The 11,862-nt window shown below is 37.9% G+C and overlaps 1 protein-coding gene across 3 annotated transcripts in view; it reads left to right on the forward strand.

Annotated features, from left to right (window-relative positions):
- Nucleotides 1–10,440, forward strand: part of KATNBL1 (katanin regulatory subunit B1 like 1) — a 28,743-nt gene extending 18,303 nt beyond the window's left edge. Inside the window, exons 10-11 of one of the 3 annotated variants that reach the window (XM_056492734.1) lie at nucleotides 4,784–4,890; nucleotides 7,092–10,440. In XM_056492734.1, the coding sequence (XP_056348709.1) occupies nucleotides 4,784–4,846 (63 nt within the window). In that variant the 3' untranslated portion in view covers nucleotides 4,847–4,890; nucleotides 7,092–10,440. Of the gene's footprint in view, nucleotides 1–4,783; nucleotides 5,239–7,091 lie in introns of those variants that run through there. The other 2 variants (XM_056492733.1, XM_056492736.1) reach the window with 2 other exon arrangements.
- The last annotated feature ends 1,422 nt before the right edge of the window (nucleotides 10,441–11,862 follow it).

An 11,862-nucleotide genomic window follows, 5' to 3' on the forward strand; every position in this document is an offset into this window, starting at 1 on the left:
GCATGCTTGTGTTACTAGAGTTATGTTATCCTTCTTTAAACAACTTACATTTATTCCAGAAGTTAAATGGTTTGGTTTATGTCTCAGAATGAGACTAAATGCAACTATTTTTCTCCCCTTTTCCACATATATTCTTTAGCACTTACTGATGTTATTTATTGCTCATCTACTTTAAATATACTAAGAGTGTGTCTTGTTAGAAGTGAGGAGGGGAAGATGAGAATTCTAGACAAAGCATGGGGCTGTCTATTTAACGTGATTCAATTTGAAGCAACTGTGAAAAATTTCCATCTTTGAAACTTTTCACGCAAATTTTGTTAATACCTACGAATTGAAGTGTGCATTCACAGCTCTAAGTTTGACTTTGAACTTGGTTGGAAAAAAATAAAGTGCTTTCATTCTAAATAACTGTAGCTGCAGTATTGTTTCTGTTCTTGTTTTTTGCATTGAGTACTAAGCTGGACTTGGATACTAACCTGCCATAAGGGAGGCAGAAGGTGTAGCACTGTCCCTTAAAGGGATGAAATGGAAATATCCACATAGTCTTCAATGATTGCAGACCTAGAATATTTTTGTTTCTGTACTGATGGGAGTTGTGTAGCATGTCTCTTTATGTAGATTGTGGCTGCTGATTATTGCTGTAAAATGAGATCTGCTACTTTCAGATTGAATGTGTTCCATAGTGGTTGTGATTCATACAGATCACTTTTTCAATTCAGGCAGTCATTACTCTGAGTGCTGTAGTGTATATGAGCAACTAAGTGTTGGGGTTCCAAATATCTATTCTTTGCTGTAACAAAACAAAAGGACATCACATTGATCTTTTCCACCTTTTTATTCTTCCCTTATTCTTTCATTTAAGTGCTTAGAACCATTTGAATCCCCTTTGGAAAGTGATGGACGCCAAAATATGACAAAATGCTTTCACAAATATGCTTCTGACTTCTTTTAATACAGTTCTGTTGAATAACAGTTTTCTGTGGATTTGGGAAGGACACTGTTTTCTGTGTGTATAGGCTTGAAATAAACAGAACTAGTGGACTTTACTGATACTGTAATTGTATTCTTGATACTTTCTTTTTTACATAAGCACTGTGTATATTGTGAAACAATTAACCCAAATCTAAATATCACTATAAAGTTACATTCCAAAGCTGCCTGCTGTTGCAGGTGTGTTGAAATACATATGCACACTAGTAACATACTTTAAAGTGACCTGTAGACAGTTTAAAATAGCTCTTGTAATTTATGATGTCTCTTTGTCAAATTGAATATTGAACTTCACTTTCAAAAAGCCCAAATTACGTTTGGATCTTGCAGTTGCCATTTCTTCTAATTTCAGATATTCTATGGATTTAAAGATTTAGTGCAGTAAGTATTCCACCTTCAGAAAAATAGCTGACCTTTTTGTCTTTTGTGATAACAGGGTTTCATTGCATCTCTTCTGCATGAGACAAACTTCTCTGCAAGTGTTAAATGATTTTTAGGAGGGTTTCAGAAGAGGGTTGCCACATACAAGAAACCTCTGGCCTGTTTGGTTCTAAATGGGGATATTGCACAAATATAAACAGGCAGCTGTTAGGACAGTGCACATTACTATTGAATTGTCTTCTCATGTGAATCAGCTGTCCTATTACCCACTTAGTCTAGATAAAAGTGGAATGGTGGATTATTGGGGAGTTGAAATCTTAACAGCTCTTGGCTGTAAAAAAACTAAAACTACTCTTTCTATTCTGATGAAATTGCTACAATGAATGCAGAAAGGAGCTATTTGTTGTATTTGGGGAGCAGAAATTTCTTAATACTTTCTGTGTCTTCTAATAGTACTTTGTCTTGAAGCTTAAAGGCACAAGCATTTATGTGTTTTTGCTTAAAATCTTAGTTATTAAAATAACAAGTTTATGACTGAACAGGAAAAAGAAACCAACCTTGCTACATTAGTTAATTCCTGGATGACTCTGCCACCTTGTATTCCAGCTGCAGGAAACAGTAAATTACAATAATAAACCATCATGGTACAAGTAGTTATAAAATTTGATTTTCAACATTGTAAGGTTTAGGCTATTACTAGTGAAGCAGTAAAGCAAAGCGGGACTAAAGAAATAGCTGGCAAGTTTTGTTCTCAACCTTGTGTTTTGGTAAGTCTAAAAAGCTTGACCTTTTAATCAGCCAAAATGAGTGGTGATCAACGGGAGTGTTAATTCTGGAGTAATTCTGTGTCAGCAGCCAGCATTGGCATAAGAATAAGCAAAGTAGCTGTTTGTGAGGTTACAGAGTGAACCCTGCCCACCAGAGCAACTGTCTTTTCACATAAATTTTCTTAGAACTTTTGGAGCCTTCTCTTTTTTTTTTTTTCTTTTTTTTTTTTTTTCCCCTTCTCGCTTCATTTTTTTAAGGTGTTACAGTTAAGGTGTTTTTGGATAAAGAGAGCAGATGGAGTTTTCTAAATCTGCTAATTGGATGATGGGGTAGTGCTGCGAGGTACCTCTAAAAATACTGTCCTGTGAGTGGTGTCATCAGTAATTGTTACAGGGGTTGAGGGCTTGTACATAGGCACATTCTAATGAGGACTGTGGCCAATGTGTGCTGTCCTGGGTGTCAGTGTAGGGAATTGCATAAAACTGGGGAAGAAGTATTTAATACACAGGACAAAAATTCCCAGTACCTGAAAAGGGTGCCTGTGATTGTTGGGATGTTGTGTGGATGATGATAACTGGAAGTCTTTCCAGTCCTGTGTGCCTAATCCACAGCAGTGAGGCACTTCACAAAGGAAGGCTGGAGACCTGATGCTCACAGAGCAGTCATATTTCCTCACAGTTGCTGCTTTTCCACCCCTCTGACATGTTGGGGCACATCTGCTTGGCTGAATTTCCAGATCCACATCGTTGTCACTTATCCAAGTGAGAATAAAATGCTTTCATATTTGGCACACCTAGTTTCCCAAGTGATGTCTTGTCCCTCAGGTCTTCCAGGTTCTACAAAACAACTTAGTGCCATTGAACTGTGAAAACTCAGAGATTTAGGATTATGCCCTACACAGAGCAACTGTGGAGGCCACTATGATATTTAAGATGAAGCTGTTGTATTAAGAGGGTTTGTGTATGTATAAATGTTTTTAAACATGAGTACCCTACCAATACTGTACTGGCTATTAATTAAAAATGCCTACAGCTCTGAACCTTTGCAAATGGCAGGCTGGTGACTAGCTGGGGAGAAATCCTGCTGCTTAGGGGTGAGTGATTTGTTGGTTTAGGTTGGGGATTTTTTTCCTATTCACCCATCTTGCCTCTCCCTCTGAGTGCAGTTCTTTAAATTTGTTGGTGCCAATTTGAATTTTCATTTTACAAGCTTATGTCTTTCACGGTTTTCTGACCACACAAAATAATCAGGATGTTGGGTAGAGTGAGGATGTATTATGTTCACAAAATGCTGTATAAGCACATTTGCATTAATTTCTGTGCAGAAGTATAATTTTTGCTCTTTGCTCTGCACTCCATTACAACTATGTTTCTAATGGTGGTATGTCCCTTAACATCTCTAAAGGGGTTCTTTTTGCCTCACAGTTCTTGACTCAAAAAGCAGATTAGTTGTTTCCCAGATGAACAGAGAAGGTTGCTACTAAAGCTAAAAATCACAAAGAGGGGAGGATGGAGGAGGGACACAAACACAACATGACCCAACAAAAACCACCAAACCACAAATAGCAATTCAAAGCTCAACCCAAACCAAAAAACTGGAATTCACTTGTCTCTAGCATAAAGTACTGCTGCAGCCAAGGAACAAGAAATGCTGCTCTCCATTTTTCATTAAAAAGAGGACATAAGAGTGCCTTTCTGAGCAAGGAGTCTCGGAGATTACAAATTGTTTGGGATTTTTCAGGGTTAGTGCACTGTGATTTAGTTTACTTTCTAAGTGAACATTTGGTTTGTGACCTCAGCCACCTCACTCTGAAGGGCTGTAAATAAGAGGAAAACGCCCTTGGAGCTTTTCTTCTCAACTGGCAGCTTGCTAACTTCAACTTTTACCTTAGGGACTAGCGAGGCATATTTCAGCATTTCTGTTTGCAGGATTTGGCATACACACTTCTGATGCTGCTTTCTTACTTGATAGTTCTCTCTGAGCTCTAGAAAATGAGGATTTAGCCTCTGGTGATTCCTTTAAGTTTAGTTTGGTTGAAACAGTTCTGATGTCGAGGATTCTGCTTATGTGAAAGGAACTGTAAGACCTCTCTTCCTTTGTAAACTCACCAAATCTAAATCTTGATTGTAATAGGCTTCTGTATTGAAAAATCACTAATCTACAGATGTTATTATCCTCATTCAAACTTTTTTTCTGACAAAATTTGATTTGTCTGTGGTTCCTTTGTGGTATTTACTCACCTTATGATATTTTTCCTACCATACAGAGCAGTTTCTATCCATTAGCCCCAAGGTATGTCGCCAAGATACTGCTGTCCATGTGTTTCTGGTTTAGCATAATTGTCTCATTTTTCAGGCATTTATATGAGGTTGTCTTTTGGCCAGGAAATGCATTCAGAACTTGAACTGATTTTAATAGTCCAAAATAATATCTTCAGTGGTGTTTAGGAGCAGTACAGTTTTTGATGAAAATATCATTTGTGCTGGCTTTGCAGCAATAGAATTGAATTTTATGACCTCAACAATGAGAGACTCAAGTGAGAGGAAGATCTAATTTAAGTCAGATGGCTCCAGCAAGGAGAATCTTCTAATTTTGAATGCACAAGCTCAGACTTTCTTATCTTCTTATGTTTTGTCTGCCACAGAGACTCCAGCTAGATACTGGGCTGTGTAAAAGCTGCAGTGGGACTTGCACGTGGTTCACCTGAGCCCAAGCTCTCTGGGGCCTTACTGAAGAATGCTCTTCTTCCAGGTACCTACCTACACTGCAGTGTTTAAGAGGTCCAGTTGCTTTTCATTGAGCATCACACTATTTTATGGACAAAGGGATAGTACATAAAATAAAATTATCACTTTCAGAGATGAGCAGAGTGGTGGGTTTGATTTAGGTTGTTTCTTTTCTGGACAGGTATTACCTGGGACCTCAGTTCAATGTATATTTTTGTTAAGAGCTTATGCACTGTTTCTTCCCCGTCTGTCCCAACAGCTTCTGCATGAAAACAAAGCAGTCCTGGCAATTACTTGATTTTGTTTCCTCCTCCTAATATTTTGACATGTCATTATCTAAAAACATATCTTTACACTTGCAATAAGTCATTCTAAACTAGACAGCAGAGCCTCTGTCACCTGGAATGAACACCAGTTTTAAGATGCTTTGCTGAGTTCCTCAGGCTTGCCGTAGACAGTAAAAGTTGAAAATTAAACCCTGCAACGCTCTTTCAATAGATCATAGTTACTTTATTTGCCTAAAATAGGAATCTAAAAGCAAAGCACAAAGTTGAGTTCAGGACTTTTGCTATCTGCAGCAAAGCTACTACTTCCAATGAGCCCTGGATTTTACCAGCCATCATACAGAGCTTCCCAGAGGAGCATGCTCTTAAATATATTTACAGTGTATCTACAAATAATGAAAGGAAGTACTAGAGGGAAGAAAAGGCATTGTCCTTATTTTCTTCCAAAAATGTATGAGAAATAGAAAAATTAGCCATTTTTTATTTAGATCAAAAAACAGAGGCGGAAACACAGGCTTCCAAACCCATGAATCATATGACAAGTACAAAATTTCATGCTGCAATTGGAAGGACTTTATATGATAATCCTCGTATTATAAATCTAAAAATTATTTTATTTAACCCCATAGTGGTTATTTGGGAATTGGCAAATCCTGCATTAGGCTAAATTATTAAAGTTTTAAAAATAGGTATTAATATAATATAGATGGAATCACTGTACTCCCATAGGACTGTTACCTCTAGTCTAAGGCTGACATAGTTATATTTGAGTCAAACAGGAAGTACTACTTATTGCAAAGCTGTTAATCATGTTGCTCTAATGGAACTGTTTAACACACTGAATAGCAATGTAACAACTCACAGAAAATTAACTTGTTTGCCATTGATTAATGATAGATAATGTGTGCAGTTCCCCACAGTGGGACATTTGAGCAGTTCTCTGTCATGTACAAACTCAGGCTATTAAGGCATGTCTTTACTTGTACACTCTGATTCAGCATAGAAACCCACACAAATAGGAATGCACTCTAAAGATAAAAACAAGATTCATATTTAGCTTACCTAAAGTGTAATGGAGTTGTAATACACCTCCACATTATTTCATTCAGATAAACAAGACAAAGATTGAAGGACAGAAGAACAAAAGTTGCTTATTTCAACAGCAGCTTGAAAAGAGTTACAGCAGAATTGTATATTAATACATTGAAAGAAGAGAGTACGAAAAATTTACCAATAGTTATTCTTCTAAGTGTTGAATTTCAAAGAAATATCAACTTGGTAAACTTGTTTAGGTATCAGCTGTGTGCATGTGGGGTTATGTATCTCAAATGCCAGCCTTGTACAAGAAAGGTGTGTACAGATCAACTTAAAACCAATGAGAGTTACAGTTCTCAGCTTCTCAAAAATTGACAGATTGTGTTTAAAAGAGAAAGGTTTCTACAGCTATTGCTGAAGATCCACTTCAATTCAGAGCCACTGTAATTTTCTCTGTAAATGAGAAAAGGAGTTTAAGACCCAGCTATGTTCCTTTTGCTCTGTCAAATATTGCAAGCTCACAGGTTTTACTACTTTTCATATTTGGTTTGAACCTAGATTTGCTAATAGTACACACTGTAATTGCTTTTGTAACATTTTTAATACCCCAAAGAAAATGTTTATTATGTAGAAATTGCTACTCCAATTCCACTTGAATTGTTATACTTTTAAGTTCCACTATAAAGTGTGTCCCCTGCCCACCTCCCTTGGAAAAAAAAACAAACAAACAAAAAAAAAAACAACCCAAAAAATCAACAGTAATCTTTGAAACAGAGCAAATCAATCTGTAGTGGGCTTTAGTCATTCACCTCCTTGACAACCAGCATTAACTTTCTGATAGGCCAGAAATGGTTTCACTTCCAGCCAGAAAGAAGATTTCTGCTACTTTTGGCCTTTCTTCCTTCAGGTCCTCCTAGCACAGAAGTAACTACAGTGTAATTTAAGCAACTGTTTAATGCTGTCTGAATTACTGCAGCCCTGGATGCAGGATTTCCCAGACTCTCTGCAGGGCAGACAACTTCTAGACCTGCTCTGTGAGTGTGTCACACACTTGGTTCCTGAACAAGCTTCTCTCTGGTAAAACATCCTGTGAAAGTGCTTGCAGCTGCTTTGTGTTCTCTGATCTCCTGTCAGATGTGAACCAACTCTACACAGCATGTAAGCTTCTTGAGCCTGAAATACAAAGAAAATGTCATTTTGTGGTGGTCTATTACTAACACTGCAGTAAAGCAAAAGCATGCTTTCATGTCATTCTGTGAAGGATGTGATAATGCTGTATTATGTGGAGGCCACCTTGTGGCATTATGGAAATAAAACCCAGATGTAAAGAAACAACAGCATTTAGACTGCATACCAAGAAATAAGGATTCTAAACTGCTTATATTTTTAGAACCCAGCCATCACACTGATGTGTCACTCTAGCCTCATGTGAATGATTACAGGTGCTGTCCATACAAGTAACAGCACAGGAATCTGAGGACGTGTGTAGCACCATTTTGTGGGACATAGCTTCTTACCTAGTCAGCTTAATGAATGCTGCAATTATTAAACCTACTGCTTGCATGGTTAATGCACAGTTTCTGCTTAACAGATATGTAGGGACAAATTTTTACAAAGAACAGGAGCAGATGAGGAGTGTAGTCAAAGTATTGTAAAACTGGCTTCCAGGTTACCATCATGTTACATATTTGCTCTGCTTGCATGAGGGAATTTGGAAATTTTTACAACAGGAAAATTATGCTCCTTTTCCCTGCACTTAAACTATTAATTAGATTTCTTCCACTGAAGAATAAATTTTCATTCAGTAAAGATGAGTTCAGTTGTAACCAGACAAAACTGGCTATCATCTTGCAATCTCAATGCCAGTGTTTGCTATTTCCTAGGATAAGTGTGCCAAAGTACAGTATCCTGTTCATGGTTTTGGACATATAAGAAGATGAAAACAATTAATTCCTGAAAAAAAGATCCTGAAGAAGTTTATCTGGTCAACTTGAGGTGAAAGGAAAGAAGGGAGCAGGGGAATATTATCTCCCTGAGACAGGAAAGTCCTCAATCATACATGCTGACTCCATGCTGTGGGGGTGGACATGTTGGAGATGTAGGAATTATTCTGACAACTGCAGAGTTTGCAGGGGATTAAGAGATTTTCTGCCCCAACATAGAATCATTTAGGTTGCCAAAGACATCTTAGGTCATCGAGTCCAACCAGTAACCTGACACTGCCAAGTCCACTAAACTGTATCCCTAAGCATCACACCTCTGTGTCATTTAAATACTTCCAGGAATGGGGACTTCACCACTTCCTGAGCAGCCTGTTCCCATGCTTGACAATTCTTGATACAGATTTTTTTGCTCATGTCCTATCTAAACCTCCCCTGGTGCAATTTGAGGCCATTTCTTCCTGTCACTTGTTACTTAGTTGAAGAGGTTGATCCTCGCATTGCTGCAACTTCTTTTCAGATAATTTTAGAGAACAATAAGGTCTCCCCTGAGCCTCCTTTTCTTCAGGCTATAAAATGCCAGTTCCCTCAGCTGCTTCTTGTGCTCCAGACCTTCCATCACCTTCACTGTTTTTCTTTGAATGGCAATCTGTTGAAGAAGCTGGGATTTTGGAGCAACTGAAGATGGCCTTGCACTTTCTGCCCCAATCAGAGACCCTCTCAGGGCACCTTATATTCAAAAGAACAAGAAGACTCAGGCTAAACTCAGGCTGCAATCCTGACTTTTCTGTCCGTGTTACCATTTCTGGTGTAGCACAGTAAATTGCCAGTAGATGGCATACTACAATTATTTATTTTTTAAATGGTCCTGAAATATGCAGTGCAATTTTTGTTAATTTTGTTTTTAATCATAGTAAAGCTCCTTGGGTAGGAGAGAGCTCAGTAAATGAGTTACCTGGCTGTGGTCTTTCACAGTAGCCTTATACCAAACTCTTCCATCTATCTTCAGTTTGTGTACTCTCATAAATCTGCTTGCTTGGCTTGGCATTTTGATTTCTTCTCACCTTCAATTATTTTATAAAAAACCAAATAGGATGTAGCTATGAGTATTCCAATGCACATGTAGTTCTTATTTATTCTTTGTGTCAGCAAGGATTGTATCTTTGTTTCCACTGAGCATTTGTGAACTAGCATTACTCATCTGGTGTGTTGAGTGTTGTTATCTGTGTATCTATATCGGGGGACTGACTCAAAGATTATGGTAAGATTAGAGGCAGATGGCTGAAGGTGCTCCCTGCTTGTCTGGTCAAAGTCAACACCTCTGCGTGTCCAGCCTGAGTCATGCACAAAGCAGATTTTGGACTGCTGCTGTTTGAGGTTCAGCATCTGTCTGGTGTATTACAGTAAACCAGTATCAATGACAAATCATCTTCATTTTCCAGAGCAAATATTTAAATACCAGCCAAGGTACTATTAGCTTTATGGAAAGAGAACTTTTCAGAGCAATTACACAGAAATTTTCGAAGATTAATTAAATGCTTTAATAATGGTGACCTGTAAGCAAAAGACACGTAGCAAGTTTTGCTAGCATTCTGACTGTGAAAAGGATTCACCAAACAATAAGCTCTGCTACATTATTTGCAAACTACTTTTATTCTTGGGGGATTACAATCTCTCTTACTACTTAAGAGTATCCAACAGTACTCCAAACCACTTAATTCTTTGTAAACAGCTGTGATGATCTTGGATTCTGATGTTTCATTCAGAGGGATTTAAGAAGTTTCCTCTCCTTTTTCAATTTGTATGTGAAACTAAAGGTGACAAGAATCTGGAGACAGAGATTTCAGTGTTACCAGTGTGATGGTATTACATTAATCTAGCCCTTCTCTTTGTTCAACCCATTAGGGACTGTCAGCTCTCATCCATCTGGGTGACAGTTCTGTAGCATTAGTGACAGCTGGCTGAAGCAACTCAGACAAAACCAAAATTTTGCCTGTGAGCAGGGTAGATCTTCCAAGAAACCTGCAATTTTCTGTGTAGCTGCTACTCAAGGAGTGAATCCATCAATGAAGAGATAACTACAAAACATGGAGATCACTCTTGACTGCATTTTCAAGTTCATAGAATTGTTTGGTTGTTTTGATTGAACTGAAACTGTTACTTGGCAGTTTTATCTGTCTTTTGATGGGAGATTCACTTGAAATCAAGCTGCAGAAACAACTTTGCTAATAGTAAAATTCCTTCCAGAATAAAACCAGGTAGCATCTCCCAGCTGATGTACTAATTATTTTGATAAATATATACCTGGATGGTTTTATGTCTCTGTCTCCATTTGTTCTTTTTACCTAAAAGACAAACACCCACAGCACGATACCAAAACTCTCAAAATAGCATTGTGCAATCCACTCAAGCTGCTGTTATAGCTAGTCTTAATCAGAAAAAGGCAGTAATCAACCAAATTAATTTTTTTCTCAGTTGTGTACACTTAAAAATAAGGTAACTGATATATCTGTATGAAAGAGAACTTTTAATATGTAAAGAAGTTACATGGTGAGAGGAAAAGGGACTACTAACCTAACACTGAAAAGAGGTGCATGCCAGTGCAACTATTGGATAAGGCAAGATGCTGTTTAATTAGCTTCTCAATTTGTTAACAGTATGATATATATAGAGAGAAACTTCTTGGATTAGATTATGGAACAAATAGGGGAAGGTCTTTTTCTTTGGGTTCTCCAAGGTTTTGAACCAAGAAACTGTATTATGTAGGTTATAAAAACAATTTTTTATGATGAGGAAATCGGTAAAACTGGAGGGCATGATCATTCATACTGTGGTCTGACAGTATCCTATTACAGTTCCTTGAGGATATTTTTTAAAAAGGAGCATTTTTACACTAACTGTCACTATGTCACTATGAAGATGATGTCTGTCTGTGGTGTTGTACTGGAAAGAGTGTTGCCAGTAGCTTTAACATAAATGCTTCTGCTTAGTGGTTCTGTTGGTAAGAACTTTTAACACTATTCAGTTCTGTGATTCTTAGGTTTCCACCTCCAAAACTGATGGAGTTTCAGGTGTTTGTGAATTTATATGACAGAAGAACCTCATAGATCATTAGTCTTGCTGATTTTCTCCAGAGTAGGGACAGCTCAAAGCCACTAATAGACAAATAATTCACAATATCCCACTGGCACTGGATGACATACACTTTTAAAATCACACCTAGTATAATGCAGTATTTTTGTTATCAGCTGATGACCAGGTTCATCTTGTTTAATGGTAGTGTTTTCCACAGGTTCAGTAATTAACTCTGACATAAATAAGAGGTAAAAGGAAGCAAGTGTAGCCCCAACGTGACAATGAATACATGTGACATAACAGGACGTGCTTTGTAGAGGGAAATTGGGGGGCAGGGAAGGTGTTCCAGCCCTCCTGGTTTCTCCCGTAAGTCTGTGCCTGCCTACTATGTAACACATTTTTATTCTAATAACTAATCAAACAAACTGCAGTGCTATAAATCATTCTAAAAGATGACGCTTTAGTCTTTTCATGACAACTATTAAGATTTCAAGTACACCCATTACCACGGAAGATACGTGAACTTTTTACACATCTACTTTTTGAGGTTCACATTTCTGTCACTCCACGTTTTAAGTGGCAGCTGATCCTTTGCTTTTATTCCCAGCCCAAGCACACGGACCGGGCCCGGCTCGCTCGGGAGCCGCAGCGGAAGTGAACGGC

The sequence above is a fragment of the Oenanthe melanoleuca genome, chromosome 5 (assembly GCF_029582105.1).
Source record: "Oenanthe melanoleuca isolate GR-GAL-2019-014 chromosome 5, OMel1.0, whole genome shotgun sequence".
NCBI lineage: Eukaryota > Metazoa > Chordata > Aves > Passeriformes > Muscicapidae > Oenanthe > Oenanthe melanoleuca.